The sequence below is a fragment of the Nanorana parkeri genome, unplaced genomic scaffold (assembly GCF_000935625.1).
Source record: "Nanorana parkeri isolate BGI_ZX_2015 unplaced genomic scaffold, ASM93562v1 scaffold263, whole genome shotgun sequence".
In the NCBI taxonomy this organism is placed as follows: domain Eukaryota; kingdom Metazoa; phylum Chordata; class Amphibia; order Anura; family Dicroglossidae; genus Nanorana; species Nanorana parkeri.
The window spans coordinates 595048-612228 of record NW_017306531.1 but is presented as its reverse complement, the minus strand read 5'-3'; the positions used below and the strand labels follow the sequence as shown (position 1 = coordinate 612228).

Here is a 17181-nt window from a genome sequence, read left to right as displayed (position 1 = left end):
TAGTGAATATGGTGAATATAAACTTTGCAACAGATACCAATTTACAATCAAGGAAAATTAAGAAAAAAAACAACAGCATTTTTTTTTTGCACATGAGTGTATGATGAAGTCAACAAAGCTTCTCCACATTTACTAAGCTAAGTGAACATGTCCTGGCAAAGTACAAATTCCCTTGCAAAGTGAGCAGTCTATTTGCCTATAATAGATCAACCCCTATGAGTTCATTTTAATATCCAGGCAACTCTATTGATACTCAAAGCCCTATTAAATTATTATCATGTCTATTTGGTTAAGATATACAAATCATCTATGGCATATGACTTTGAGTGTTACATCACGTTATATGCTTAATAATGCCACAACAAACTGTTATAGAAAATAGTACATGAAGACTACCTGTATATCATTCCAGTTTCAGCTTTAACTGTTTCCTTCAGGGATAGCCCATGAACATGCACAAATCTCTCTAGGCATTTCTGCTCCATGCTTGAGTTAAGTCTCATAGCCCAACAACGAAGTGGCAGACAATCTTTGGGGGCAGCATTTGTCTTTTTAACCTTGGCAACAGAATCACTAGCCTTCTGCCCCCCAAGTTTAGGGTTCGGAATATCTGTGTAGCTTGGCTTGTAAAGATGCATATTCCTTGGGTGGAGGCAGCACAGTTGCTTCTGTTTAACAAAACTCTATGTTGTCTCCAAGCTCTCTTAGAAGAGTTGTGTTGTGTTTTCCCTTAACAGAACTAAATGTAGGGAAGCAAATGGATATAATAAATATCATGGGAATTTGCTGCTACCTTTCCTTCCCAGAGGAACTGGTTGTCACTGATACATTTTTATTGAAGCCATCATGTCGTGGACCCCTGCCAGCAAGAATGTATTTTCTATGTTCAGATTATCCTTCATCTAGATTTAACAATAGGGATAAAGTTGATCCCCCTGGGATATGCTGCTTTTCCCATGCCCTTATATTTAGGTAAAGCAAAAACATTTTTTGCAGGATACAGTCCAAATACTTGTTCTCATGGTGTCTATTTAAGGCTCTGACTCAAACAGGCTGGTAAAAGGGCAGATAACTTTAACAAGGGCAGTCTGCAAGGCAGATGGAAAAACACGCTGTCTTTGCCCAGTGGTATTTTATTTCTGCAACACAAAAAGTTTAATGGTTATGATTACACTTGTGACTTACTTTACAGAAGGAAAGTTAATAAATATAAGATGGTCTTGAAACAGAGTTGGGCATATAATATGTTTTATTAGTTGCTAGAGGCAAATAGGATGTTCACTTTATTTATTTAAACTAATTTTCCCTTAGCATAGTGAATGTGAAAATCACGCTGCAAAAAATACCAAATCACATACAAGGAAAATTAAAAAACAGTATTTTGCTTGCTTGGGTGATTGATTGGATAATGAAAGTCAGCAGAATTTCTTCTCCTTCACTAAAAGGAGAAAAATTAATTTGCAAAGTGAACAGCTTATTTGACCTTAGGAAATCAACCTCACTGTATGTCCCTTCTGCAATTTTGAATTTTTGCTAGCAATTTCTTTTCCCCAATACTGACGAACAATTTTTTTTCCTAACATCTGTGCTGTATAGCTTACACTACCGGCATCTGGTTAATGCTAAACAGTGGAGCCAAGTGCTGGAATTGTCGCCCTTTGCATCATCGTAATGGCCACCCTATTTCCTAAAGAGGTAGAGGGCAGCCACCAAAGGCAGCACTTGCAAGTCATCATTGCTTAAGGCGCAAATGCAGAGGTAGGTTTGTCATAATGAACAATATTTTAAGAAAAACTTTTAAAATTGATTCACTTAAATGTATTTAAATTGCATCCATAACTATCCCTTGCAAGGCACCCGGCCTGTAGCCTGTTATAGTACAGGAGGGGGTGCACACTTGCTGCTCCCCCTTTTCTTACACCCAGGCTTCCAATATTCTAATGTTGCCCTTCATGCTACATCAAAAGACCCATTGCTGAATGGTGTTTTTTAAAATTTGCATTGATACTTGCCCCTCATGGCAGTGCCATGAGGGGCAAGTTGATTTACTTTCCAATTGGCTTTGAAAAGTCCAGAATTTTTTTTTTAAGATTTTGCCCCCATTAACTTCAATGGTATTCAAAGCTGGGTCGGTTTTAGTGGATTGTTTTGCTAAAATCGCCGAACCCCCTGCAAACCAAACATTGCCTGGTTTGCTCACCACTAGTGCAGATGGTGTATAGTTCGCCTTCAGGTTGCCATCTTACATTGAGTTTTTGATCATTTTCAAAAATTACAGTGACTGCAGACTGAAATGCTAAGGTCATTTTGAATTACATTAAATTACAAATTGACTTGTGTAGCAATTTATAATACTTTTTTTTTATGAAAGTGGAGTTTTCCTTTAAGGAAGCCTCAGAACCAGTGTCCAAACTGGTAAGAAAAGCAACAAGAATGTTCTGCTCTAGTGAAGCGAGAAATAAATCCAACATATCTTCTTTGGAAGTTTATGTAACATACATTTTGCTGTACTTTTCAAAAGGTGTTGAATCTTACATAGTTACATAGTATTTGGTAGGGATGTCCCGATACCGATGCTAGCATCGGAATCGGGCCCAATACAAGGCATTTTGACAAGCACTTGTACTTGTCAAAATGCCCCGATGCCTAGCGCCGAAGCTTGCGCTGTTTTTTTTTCTTACTTACCTCGCTTGTACATATACAGCACAAATGTCCCGTACTTTGCAGCAATACATTTACAATGATCCCATGCTAACATAAATGGGTTAAATGATCCGTAGTACAATTACATGTTATGTACTATTATGTACTATGGATCATGATTTAACCTATTCATGTTAGCAGGGGATAATTGTAACTCTATTACTGCAGTGTACTGGACATATGTGCTGTATATGTATTATGAATCATGATTTAACCTATTCATGTTAGGAGGACAGAATTGTGAGCGCCTCCCACAAGCTGAGTCCCGAGATGCGATGAAGCGTTCCTGCCCAGCGCCGACTACAAGAGGCACCGTGTGAGGCAGCAGGGATCGGAGTGAAACTGTAAGTGGAGAAGCTGGGACGGGGCTGGCTGTAAATCTATTGCTATAGTGTACTGGACGTGTGTACTGTATATGTAGTACATATATACAGCACACACCTCCACTACACTCCAGCAATAGAGTTACAATTCTCCACTGCTAACATGAATAGGTTTAACCATGATCCATAGTACATAACATGTAGTTGTACTATGGATCATTTAAAGTCACCTGTCCCTTTAAGAAAAAGTATCGGTAATTGGTATCGGCAAGTACATGAGGGGATGTACTTGTACTTGGGCCTGAAAAAGTGGCATCGGGACATCCCTAGTATTTGGGGTTGAATAAAGACATGCGTCCATCAAGTCCAACCCATATAGGTCCAAACTCATTCTTAAGAGTACCGGTATCCCTGTATATTACGGTCCCTCAGGAAATCGTCCAAAAGTTTCTTGAACAATTCCACACTCTTAGCTTAAATCACTTCCGATGGCAGTGAGTTCTAGACCCTAACCGCTCTTACTGTGAAGAACCCCTTTCGCTCCTTGTGCTGGAATTTTTTCTCCACCAATTTTAGGTGGTGGCCTCTAGTCTTTGTAATGGAGTTAAACTTAAAGAGTTTGTTGCCAATGTTGCTGTCACCATTGAACATCTTGTACATGAAAATCATATCCCCCCTTAATCTCCTCACCTCCAATGTGAACATGTTTACATTTAGTAGCCTTGTCTCATAGCTCTGGTCCTCCATTCCCCTAATTAGTTTGGTTGGCCTCCGCTGGACTCTCTCCAGCTCAAGGACATCCCTTCTTAGTACCGGCGACCAAAACTGGACCACGTAATCCAGATGAGGCCGAACCAATGCTCTATAAAGTGGCACAATTATAGACTTGTCTCTGCAATACATCCCCTTCTTAATACAGGACAAGACCCTGCTAGCTTTGTTTACCGCAGCCTGGCACTGCAAGCTACCATTCAGTTTGTGGTCTACAATGACCCCCAAATCGTTTTCTATTTCTGACTTCCCTAGAGGCATACCCATGATGGTATAGCCCATTTGTTTATTTTTATTTCCAAAGTGCATTACTTTGCATTTATCGACATTAAACCTCATCTGCCATATTATTGCCCACTCCCCTATTTTATCCAGGTCCTCCTGTAAGGTTATATTGTCACGATCCGTTTCTAATACCCTCTCTATTTTTGTATCATCTGCAAACACAGAAACATGGCTATTTACTCCCTCTCCAATATCATTAATAAATAGGTTGAACAATATGGGACCCAGCACAGATCCTTGAGGCACACCGCTCATTACACTAGCCCAGTCTGAAAATGTGCCATTAATAGATACTCTCTGGACACGTTCCTGTAGCCAGTTCTCTATCCACGTACACACCACTTCATCTATGCCCATAGCCCTCAGCTTGTGTATTAAGCGTTTGTGTGGAACCGTATCAAATGCCTTTGAGAAATCCAGATATACCACATCTGCCGGCTTCCCTCCATCCATATCTCTACTTACCCCCTCATAAAAAGTTAGCAAGTTAGTCAGGCAGGGACGGTCTTTCCTGAACCCATGCTGATTGTCATTAATTATGCCATTATCCTTAACAAATTTTACCAAATAGTCCTTAATCATGCCTTCTAGCAGTTTACAAACTACCTATGTTAGACTAACAGGCCTATAGTTCCCAGGTTGGCATCTAGCCCCCTTTTTGAATATTGGAACTACCGTAGCCCTCTGCCAATCACATGGTACCCTACCAGTCACTAAGGATTCCTTAAAAATGAGGAATAATGGTCTTGTTATAACCTGGCTTAGTTCCTTAGGTTCCTTGGGGTGCAGGTTATCTGGTCCCAATGCTTTATTTGCATTGAGCAGTTTAAGTCTTTGTTGTATCCCAGTTTCCGTCAACCACTGTGGTATATTTTGTGTTGAACTATGTGTTTTATCACGTACGTCAAACTCATTTCCCTCCTGAGTGTATACTGAGGAGAAAAACGTGTTCAGCGCTTCGGCCCTCTCCTTGTCATTTGTGACTAACTTCCCGTTTTTGCGTTTTTGTCCTTTATTGGGCCTATCTGCTCCTTTCTTACCTTTTTACTGTTAATATAGTGGCAGACTTTTTTTTTTTGTTTTTTTGTACTAACTGTGGCAATATGCCTTTCGCACTCTATTTTAGCTTCCCGGATTACTAGTTTGCATCTTTTATTACATTCTTCGTAGTTATGGAACGCCAATGCCGTCCCCTCCATCTTATATTTTATAAATGCCTCTCTCTTTGCCTTAACATGTAGTTTTACAGTTTTATTTAGCCATATAGGTTTAGTCTTTGATCTTTTGCTTTTGTTACCAAAAGGTATACACTTTGAAATAGCAATATGTAATGTGTTCCTGAAACAGTCCCACATTTGGTCTGAGTTTAGGTTGTGAAATGAGTTTTCCCATTTTATTTCCCCCACTAGGTTGCGCAGTTTATCGAAGTTGGCTCTTCTGAAATTTAGGGTTCTTGTCCGTCCAGCCCTCTTTCCTTTCCTGTATTCAATATTGAAAGTAATCACATTGTGATCACTATTACCCAGTGTCTCCCCAATTACAATATCCTTAATTAACTCTGCATTATTAGTAATGAATAAATCTGGGATGGCATTTTTCCTATTTGAACCTCAACCATCTGGTCCATGAAATTGTCTCGCAACATGTTCAGAAATCGACCCGCCTTTGTCGATCCTGAGGTACCATTAGCCCAATTGATGTCCGGGTAATTGAAGTCACCCATCACGACTACATTGCCCTCCCTCCCAGCTATTTCTATTTGGGAGTGTAGATTTGCTTCCCCCTCCTCCCCTATATTCGGAGGTTTATAGCAAATACCCACAATATGTTTACGGCTAGTGTCCGCCATATCGAGCTCCAGCCATAAGGTTTCCACATCTTCTCCATTGTTTGACGTGATATCATCCCTTATGTGCATATTTAGATCGTTTTTAATGTAAATGCAACCCCCCCCCCCTTCTCCCATATCTGTCCCTCCAGAACAGGTTACACCCCTCTATATTAGTAGCACAATCGTGTGTGCCGTCTAGTCAGGTTTCCACTATACCCACTATATCGAAGTCCTCTTCGAGTAACATAATTTCAAGCTCTTCTAATTTATTTGCTAGACTTCTAGCGTTGGTGTACATACATTTAATTCCTGTCTTGTTATGGAACAAAAGTTTACATCCTTCTTGTTCCCCACTAGTTTTATTGTTTGGCCTTGACAGAGGTTGTTCGTTTCTAATTTTATTCACTTCTGACAGTGTATTTGCTACATTGACTGTTTCTACTATTTTAACTGTGTTGACTGGAGTGAGCCCACTATCTACTGTTACTTCTTTCTGTATTCTTTTTATTTTTATCTATGATTATTTTATCTCCATTTGATTTAAGTAATTTTATTTTTATGCCCTCCCCCCATTCTCTAGTTTAAAAGCTCCTCCAGTCTTTCTACCATTTTTCCCCCCAGAAATGCTGCACCTCCCCCATTAAGGTGCAGCCTGTCTCGGCTGTAGAGCCGGTAGTCGACTGCGAAGTCAGCCCAGTTCTTCAGGAAACCAAATCCCTCCTTCTGACACTAGCTCCGGAGCCACTTGTTAAGCTCCCTCAACTCGCGCTGTCTGTCCGGAGTGGCTCGTGGCACCGGCAGTATCTCTGAGGAAACTACCGTGGAGGTCCTTTCCTTCATCCTAGCACCTATCTGCATCCAAACCAGTGGTGACAGGTTTGAGGTGGAAGCAAAGTTTACAGGCATTTGTAAAATCTGCAAATGGCTTCCTGTTTCTGGTGAGTAAACTTCTTAATAGCTAAGAACCTCTTTTCCTACTTTCTCATACACACACACACACGCACTCTCATGTCTCTACCATGGACTGAAATGCTTGTGACTTGTGCAGAAGAGGTGTACACACCAAATTTCACATTGTGCATTCATTTTATATTTTATTCATTTGTGAATGTATTTATTTTTTTTATTTTGTCTGGCAACTTCTGTACACTTGTAAGCAAATTCATAAAAATAAAAAAATATATGTAGGGGAAACTGTTTAAGGAGACAGAGGGCATGTCTAGCTTAAACATGCAAGTCTCTCCTTTCTTTTGTTTGAAGGACTATACAGTTGAATATGTGCTCTACATATACATCAGACACAATCCAAATTGTTTTTATTTCTGCAAAAATAATCAAGAAAAGAGCACTCAGGGCAGCGTGGTGTCTAAATACAGCTCCACATAGTGGTAACAAGTGCAACAGTGGTTAAATGTATCATAACAGATAAAAAGGGAGAAAGAGAGATCATACACTGATCAGCTATAACATTATGACTACCCCCCTACTATTGAGTAGGTCCCCCTTTGGCTGCCAAAACAGCTCTGGCCTGTTGAGGCATGGACGCCACTTGACCTCTGAAGGTATGATGTGGTATCTGGCACCAAGCCATCAGTAGCACATCCTTTAGGTCCTTTAAGTTGTGAGGCGAGGCCTCCGTCGCTCCCCACATGAATCAATGTCACCAGTTCACCGGTTTTCCTTCCTTGGACCACTTTTGGTAGGTCCTAATCACTGCAGACTGGGAACATCCAAAAAAGAGCTGCAGTTTTGGAGTTGTTCTGACCCAGTCATCTAGCCACCACAATTTGGCCTTTGTCAAAGTTGCTTAAATCCTTAGGCTTGCCCATTTTCTCTGCTTCCAACACATCAACTTCAGAAACAAAATGTTTTCTTGTTGCCTAATATATCCCTCCCACTTCTCTTTGCTGCCTGTCTCTCTCCTGTCTGTCTCTCCCCGCTCTCTCTCCTGGCTCACCTTGCTGTATTTTGCAACAGGCTGTGTAAACTAATATTCTTTGATGTAATACATAGCACTTCAACCACCAGTATCCACCAGAAAGGTGTCAGGGAGCTTGGCTCAGCAGACTCAGGCTAATAGGTAATCATGTGTGTACAGCTAAATAAATATACCAAAATGGAATAAAGGGGCCACCATTCACACCCTTTGTGATCTACCAGCATCAACTTTGAGAGCTACTGGTAGATCACAATCTACCTAACGGGCACCCCTGCTCTAGTTTATCCTAATTCACATTATTTAGCTTTATCATGAATTGTCACTATTTGTATTATGTATAAATATAATGTGTCCTCCCTTAACTTATCATGAATCCCAATATAGGTCATTATTTCACCTTTTTTATCATATTTACTTACTTATTTTTACACACATCTCTAGCTGTGCTTTTACAACATCTCTCTTACTGCTGTTGCCTTTTGTTTGCTGGTGCTGCAATCTGCTCCCTTGACACGACCCCCCTGCGTGATTACTTTCGCCTAAATCGAGGGGAATATATTTGGATTCTCCTCATCCTCGCGTTTTGTTGTCAGCTGACGATTTTGATGGACTCCTTCGCCTAAGCCTGTGAATGCTTATAGATATAAAAACTTATATGTATGCATGTTTTACACAAAAGTGCAATCTCTCATTTGCTCTACATGGGTTCCCTTTCATTTAGGACATATATTTTCCCCTGAAGAAGCCCTGATGGGCGAAACATGTCGGGGTTACCAGAATGAGTCATCTTTTATGCTCTACTAAAACAATTATATTGTCACATTGATGTGACATTATTATCACGTGGTGAAATGGATCAATCATGTTTTAATTGTCTTTTAATCATGCTTTAAAATATGTGACACTAATAAATGAATTTCTAATTTTTATTTAAAGCCCCCTCCCTTTTCGGTATTTGCACACCTAAAAGTGGAATTCACTTAATACAGTTTTCAAGGAATTAAAAACCGGGGTGTGAAATCTTACTCTCTTTAAGTTGTTTTATGTTTAATACACGTCTACTAATTTTCATTCTTAATAGATACATTAAATGTTGAATTTGGAACCATTCTCTCTATTCATCATACAATACAACTTTCTAACATGTTATGTAAAATATTTACTTGTCAGCAGATAGCTTAACAGCAGACAGGGCAGTTTGTTTCACTGGGCAAGGATTTAAACTTGCTAATTCAGCTGTCACTTTAATCATTTTTCCAATTTAGACACTCTTATCAGCAGTGCATAATACGTTAGCAGATGCTTATATTTTGATTTATATATACAGGCTGGAAATCCACGGTAGCAAAGCCTGTTTGAAACCACGCTCTGTACAGGAAAGCTTATCATTAGTAGTTGCTGATAGATGTGATGCCATTGATCCTGGTCTAACTAGATGCATCTGAGCATTTCAATTAGTTTGAACAGCCATGTTACATAACACATAGACCTGAGAACATTTGGTTTATGCTCATTTAGAAACCTGCTGTACAAAAAAATATTACAAGCTAACAAGGCCATATAGCAAATTGCATGTTACATTTCTGGGAAATTCCAAATCCTTCAGCACAAAACACTGTGCTCTTCCTGTGCTGTTATTATAAGATGAACCACAGGGTTTATATTAATATCAGAGAAAGCAAGAACAGAACATTCTACAGAATCTACAGCTAGTCAGAAGTTTGTTATGACATGCAGACTTTACCATCTGACTTGGAACACGCTCGAGTTGTTCATAACTGACTAAAATATACATCTAGTAATTGTAAATAAAACTAAACTGTTAGGCTGTTACTAATTTATATTACATTTTCTCAATAATTCTGTGTCCCCATTGGGGAAATTTCACTATCTGCCCAAGTGGCACACTGTCAAACCTAGAGAAAGGGTTTCAATGAAATAGGAAATTAGTGAAAAGTTCCCCAATGCTGATTAAGAAAAACATTAAAAACATGATACAAGTCATAACCCTATCCCGTTCCACAAGAGAGGATTTTTATTGTTGTTTTATAAGGGTTTTTTTTTAGATTTTCCCTTTTGTCTGGTTCCATTAAGAGACATGAATGAAGGAGAAATTTCAGGCAGCAATAGAAATCCTGGAAGAGGTTATAAACCTTTTTTTGCTCTATCCCCCAAAAATTTAAAAATGTAAAGTGACACTAAACTCAGGCGTTAAATATTAAAAATGCACTAAAGTACCTTATCTATTAACAAAAATGTATCTTATTTGTGTATCACTCCGCTGTAGATCCTCAAATCATCTCTGAATTGGTGCTGACACTGTCCTTCCTTCTGGAGGGTGGCTACCTTTGTTCCCCATGGTCCCTGCATGTGTTGTAAAGTAGCCCCCACTCCAAACTCACTCCTGTGATGGACTACAATGTCAATAAAAATGAGTAAACTAGGAGGGCGCATGCGCGGAGCTCGACGGGCCGGATGTCTGTTCCGTGAGCTCCGCTCCTAGCCAGGTCTGAATCCCCGCTCCCAAAGCCGACAGCACCGGCATTGTGCACTTGGGGGAGCAGTGGGGCTCCTGCCTGCCCGACCGAAGATACGAGATGGCCGGGGGAACATCTAAAAAGAAAGATACACAGCCCCGGGCGGGTCCGAAGACTACAGGCAGCAAGCCTAAGATGGCGGCGATGTCGGGCACTCGTGAGGTCAATGATACTCCACATAGGAAAGGGAATGAATCGGCTTCTACAAAGAAGACAGCGGTGAGTACCCAATCTAGAAGGGATCACTCTCCTGCCTCAACTTCCTCTCTAATTGAAAGGACTTTGGAGGATATGCTCTTCTCTCAACAAGCCTCTCTCCCCTCTAGTCCTAATAATGTTGATGCAGAGCTGGACTTTGTGAGAGTAATGGAGGGATCTCCTATTCTAACTCAGTTTTCGGAAATGTTAGAACAAGGGCTTAAAAAGATGTCTAAACAAATTACTACTGAGATACGATTTGATATTAGAGAGTTGGGTACACGCATAGACTCTGGAATCTAAATGAGACAAAACTATATTGCATACTAATCAAAATACGAAAGATATGCGGATTCTCGAGAAACAATTGGATGAAGTCCTTTCTAAAGTTGATGATTTGGAAAACAGATCACGTCGTTATAACTTTCGTATTAGGGAGCTTCCTGAAACGGTGACTGATCTGGACATGACTGTGAAGCTCTTAATAAAAGATTTATTACCTGAAGTGGAAGATAATAAGCTGGAATTGGATAGAATACATCGTGTTCCTACGGTTAAGAGACCTGACGGGTACGCCATAGATGTGATAGTTAAACCACATTTTTATAATATAAAGGAACAGATTATGCAGAGTGCTAGGAAACGTTCGGAACTTTTTATTCTGGGACATTCTATTCAAATCTTTGCGGTTATTGCTCTGGTTACAATACAAAAAAGACGCTCTTTGAAACCTTTGTTGCAAATTCTTACATCTAAGGAAATAAAATATAGATTGGAGTTCCCTTTTAGGTTGACATTTTCTTTTAGGAATAAGCCCTATTCTATCACTACATACCCTGAAGGAGAACAATTATTGCAGTTGGGACTGCTCTCTGATGACTCGGAAGTATTGCATTACAGATAATAGGGGATTGGGCGATCATTTGACATCTTTTCCAATATCTCCTCTGTGGAGCAAGCCGAATAGAAGATTGTAATCTCCTCCTCATTTTTTGTTTTTGGGTAGAAGATGCTGGAGCGTCTTAATTTTTTTCTTTTTTTTCTTTTTCTCCTTAGTTGAATTTTTTCTTTTCTTTGTTTGGTGCTGTATATTATGAGATTTATAACAGCTATTTAGGAGCGGGGCTCGACCGTGCTAGGCAGTCGTACACCCTGATTTGACCTGATTCTCGGGATATCCTGGGATTGATGTAAAATCTAGTATTGACATGGTGTCAATACTTTTGAAGATTGTGTGGGCCGGAAGTGATCCGGCTCAAGATTTTTGTTGTGTCGTATATGTTATTATATTTTTTGTTTTTTTGTCTTTTTGTATTGTTGTTCTTTTTTAATTTTAGACTCCGATGGGTTCACTCTATCTTCAGGATGCAACATTATTGAGCTGGGCCAGGCAGGTCTTGAGGTCAGGGGGGAGTTTGATCCGCGCTGCTGGAATGGGATTCCATTATGATGACAGTTAATATACCTGTAGTATTTGCATCTCATAACGTTAGGATTGAATTCTCCCACAAAGAGAAAGATGGCTTTCCAACATTACCACTCTTTATGGGTGGGAATGTTGTTTTTACAAGAAACTAATTTCCCTGTAATTAAGCAATAAAGAATACACATTACTCAAAGTTTTTTTTTAAGTAATGCACCAATTAAAACTAAGGGAGTAGCTTTTTGCATCTCTAACCAGACTAGTTTTTGCTCTTTAATGATGAATAAAGACCCAGAGGGTAGATATTTACTACTGAAGGGATATCTAGAGGACAAGTTGGTTACATTAATATCTTATTATGCGCCAAATTCTGCTCAGATTCCATTTTTTGTTTCTATGTTGTGTGCTTTATCGCCACATTTTGAGGGCTCAGTGATTTGCGCGGGTGATTCCAATCTTGCTTTAGATAGCAGTCTTCATAGAACCAGGTCAGGTGTATATAGAACTAGACACTGCCCAAAAGCAGGCACTCTGCTTGCGAAATTATTGAATTTGCACTCTTTCATATTTGGAGGGAATTAAATCCCTCGGGTAAAGATTACACTTATTTTTCACAAGTTCACCAAAGCTATGCTAGGATAGACCACTTTTTTGTTTCGGCTTCCTATGTACCTTTGGTGTCCTTTTCCAATCAGCGGGAGAAGAGGTCAGAATGGAGCAGATGACTGAGAACTTGGAGGAGGAGTTCGCTGCCATCTTGTTTCATTTAAGACGCGATGGAAGTCCTGTGTGTGGCGGTTTCGGGTCCCTGAAGATGGCGGACGCGGCACAGGTACTCGTTTTTTGTATTGGAGTATTTGCACAAGTACGAGTACTCATGCAAATACTCGGTATCGCCGCCGATACCGATGCTTGTATCGGTATCGGTGCATCCCTAGTTAAAATTAAGGAGGCAGTTTGGTCAGATCACTCGATAGTGGTGATGGGACTTCCTACACTTACGGATATCACTAAAACACGTTGTTGGAGATTAAATGAATACATTTACATTTAGAGGATTATTTTGATCTTAATGAGACACCTGATATATCGGTTACTATGGTATGGGCAGCGCATAAGGCAACAACCCGTGGGCGCTTCATTGAATTGGCTACTAGAATAAAAAAACGGGTGAATAAACGCATAAATGAACTGGAAATTCAGAAATTGTCTAAAGCTCATAAGCAAACTCCATCTTTAAAGCTTTTAACTTCCATTGATAAGACCCGGTTAGAATTGAACCCTATGTTAACTACAATGGCTGAGAGAAGTATTTAGTGGTCAAGTAATAAATTTTATACGCATGGTGATAACGTAGGAACACTTCTGGCTAATAAACTGTCTCCCAAGCCTAAGACTTAATAAATGTCTAAGATATGCTGCTCTACAGATGCATACAGGTGCATACAGGTGCATACAGGTGCATACTCCCTTAATCCACGAATAGTACTTACTGAATTTCATTGATATTTACCGAGACCATACCCCTGTATCCGGGAAAATGTTGGGTGTGTATTTTGTTTTTGTCTAGGTGTTGTTTTATTTTATATTATTGCAATAGATGTGATTTATATTTGATATTCTGTTTTGGAAATTACTTGATTGCACTAATTTGATTATATCAATTTGTATATACTTTAATAGGACTGTCTTAAATGTTTTGATAAATGGTCATAATTTGGTGACAGGTCACCTTGAAGAACAAAAGTAGCCACCCTCCAGGGCTGATTTAATAAAAACGATTTCAAGGCTATAAACATTTATTTTGCATATTATACACATAATATTACAAGTAGGGACGCACCGATACTTTTAAAGTAGCAATGCCGATACTTGGCATTTTCACGAGAACTACCAGGGTTGCAGCGGTTGCAACTGGGACCTGGCTCTGGTGCTCCACCACTGTCCTGAAATCATTAGTCTATATTGCTTTAGAAAAACTGTCACATGACAATAAACAAAAATGTATCAGTATTCGTACTTATAAGTACTTGGGCAAATACCAGTACTTGAACTCGCAAAAATGGTATTGGTGCATCCCTTTATTTATAAAAACAAAATCATATATTAAAACAGAGATGTACAAATCCCAGGAGTTCTGTGTGCTCCTTACAAATGACAGCTACCTCCTAACTTTTGAATTTTTCTCTAGTATAGTATTGGAGCTTGAAAAGTATCTGAACTTGTACTTGTATTGTCCGAGTACTGTACTTGGTATCGGTGCATCCCTAATTACAAGTATTAAAGGAGAACTATGGGGTCAGTGTTTTTCTCCATAGTTCTCCTTAGGGTAACGGGAGGACACAAACTAGTGTCCTCCCGTTACCCTAAGCTCAGTATACCGCGAGCTACAGCTCGCGGTATACTGAGACGCCGCAGCCAGAGCGGATCCCGACGTAGATGAATAATAGAAATAGAAATAGAATAGTAGAATAATTCACATTGACAGCATGCAGTTGTATTAAAGCACAGTGTATTACTGTTATAATGTTGTAAACTGTCTAAATGCCTAGTGCTTTTGGTCTAGAATCCCGGCCGTATGCCTAACAAGTTCTTTATGTTATTTTTATTATTCTTAATAGTATTATTATTATTTCTTCTACTGCTGCTACTACTATTATTATTGTTGTCTAGTGAAATGTTTATTTTTCATACAAGTCCCTTAGGTTGGATACAAATAGATACTAAAGATTCATGTGCCTCTCATTAAGATTCATATTATTACTTGGAATTGTAGTCCTAATTAAATCCTGTAATATAAGAAGCAAGTATTTCAGGCCACTTATTAAAGGGATGGATGGTATGCATGCTGTATTACAATTGGTGCACAGGAGGATTCTGAAATGTAGATTACTGAGAGAATGGCAGAGAGAATAAGAGAAAGAGAGACGTGATCATCAAATTTGGATTTGTATCTCTACATTCAAGTTGCTGTAAGTTCTCTTTTCAAAGGTCAGAATCAATCTGCAAAAGCTGTTGGTGAATATTTTACATGTCCCACTTTCTGATGGGGATTGCTGTTCTCAGAGTATGCTAAAAGAAAAATGCTGGGCTTTACTAAATCCCCAGGAAGCAGATGATTAACATACATTACAGATTAGCATGTGAAAGCAGGTCTTCTATTAGTCTCTCTTGATTTCTTTCTATTGAAGCTAGTCGTAACAACTTTATTTCAGGACAGGCATTTTGCTGTATTTCAAAGCGGAAGGATAGACCAAGTCCTTCTGTACAGGACTGAGAAGGGCCGATCATTTTATCCTGGTGCTCAGGTTTGCACTACTAAGGTAATGAGCAAGCTATAAGCTATGTAATCAATAAATCAACATTACAGTGGCCAATGGATGTGCTGTTGTTTTAATGACATCTGCTCATTCCCTGTCCTCTTGTGTGAGAAGCAGTACCGGTGTCGTCCCCAACACTAATTCACTAGAGCTAATGCAAAGTGTTGGTGTAGCCAGCACATGGGCAAAGTATTGTTTTCTTTCCTACACAGAAAACAGAAAATCTCTGCATGAGCAAATGCCAGTTGTTCAAACAAGTTAGCTGGAAGTGCTCATTATAGCCCTCTCGGTGACCCCAACACAGCCTGCCCTGCTCAGATCACAAGTTTGCACATATACTACCATTAAGAAGTCTTATTCACTAAGGAGCTAAAAAAAACATAACCTGTTATTGATGTCAGCAATAGTAAATCCCAGTAATGTACAATAACCAGCTAACATCAACTCCAAAATGTACCTTGTTAGCAGCATACTGAAAGCATTAACATTCTTATAGCACTACTTTAGTTCCACTCAAGCAATGTCAATGTCATTGGGCTTCTATATGTCTCTAGGGTAATAGCACTATGAGTGCAGAGGCCCTGCACCATGCAGTATGTCAAGGGAAGTTTCTGGGCATTTTGTGTAAGGGGTCAGATGTGGCTCTGCTTTTGACTGCCCATGCTATTCTGTCATTTTGGGACTTCCTCTAAGCTCTTTTAATTTTTTTTACTAGCCTCTGTTTAAGCATTCCAGATGGTTAGGCTAGGATGTTTATGGATAATAGATGGAGTCATAAATATTTTTATATTTTTTTAAAATATTTTTGGGCCAGTTACTCACTTTTGATTTGTTTCAATCAGTAGTGCTTAGTAACTGATACATGTTTGTGATGTCCTCATGTGTCAGGATGTGTTCCCAGGAAAATGTCACCAATTCCAATCATGTGGTGAAGATCCCAGGCTTGCCAGTCTGGTTTTATGTGTCACACACCTGGGTGTGCTATGCAGCATTGGTGCACAAATCACAAAAGAACCTGGACAGAATTACAAAATGTTTGGCTCATAAGACAGCTGATGTCAGGATAAAAGTATACACAATCTGCAATATTTCATATTTATCTAAATTAAAAAAAATGGTTTTGCTTGCACAATATTGTTTTATTAAAGTGAACACAGCTTTAGCTCAATTACTACACTATGTGAACAATCTCTAGCAAACCAAACACTCCCTGGAATTTAAAAAGAGCATCTATGGCACTCTCTTAAATTAAATTTTTCATCCGCACAATAAATGTCAGTGTCTTCCCCTGTTGGAAACAGATACATGAACAAGCAACACCATTTTCAGTGTCCATACTTGTCACACAGCAGTGAAGCAACCAAGGAGTTTTAATAGTGGGTAGGCGGAGCCTGATGGGGAACTGAGGAACTAGTTCCCCATTAGGTCCACTCTCCTAGTGAATGAGGGCAGGCAGTGGATGCATTCAGGCTATCTATTGACTATGTAATCTGGCCACTGCCTGCTGTCAATCACCAGGGGAGCAGACCTGATGGGGAACTAGTCCCTCAGCTTCCCTATCTGGCTCTGCCCACTGCCATTCATCCATGTCATTAGTTGCTAAGAGGCTATGCATCAAACAGACAGCATCTTAGCAACCAGTGGCTCATCTATGGCCCCATTCAGCTGCTGGCTGGGAGATTTCTCAGCTGACAGCTGAATGTAAATAAAAGGGAGGTGATTCTGGCTGACATCATTAACCAAATATGGTTATGTTTTAAAAGGAACCATACCACCAGAAAAGTGTTCTACATGCTTTATTAATTCCCCCCCCCCCCCCCCACCCGTTTGGAGAAAAAACTTTTTTTTTCT

The 17181-nt window shown here is 39.6% G+C and overlaps 1 protein-coding gene across 3 annotated transcripts in view; it reads right to left on the bottom strand.

Annotated features, from left to right (window-relative positions):
- KCNAB1 (potassium voltage-gated channel subfamily A member regulatory beta subunit 1) overlaps positions 1-17181 on the bottom strand; it is a 281028-nt gene that overhangs the window by 252580 nt on the left and 11267 nt on the right. The window contains exon 1 of one of the 3 annotated variants that reach the window (XM_018557037.1): positions 397-638. The exons of the other annotated variants lie outside the window; for them this stretch is intronic. Coding sequence (XP_018412539.1) covers positions 397-638 — 242 coding nt within the window. Of the gene's footprint in view, positions 1-396; positions 639-17181 lie in introns of those variants that run through there. 3 annotated transcript variants of the gene reach the window in all.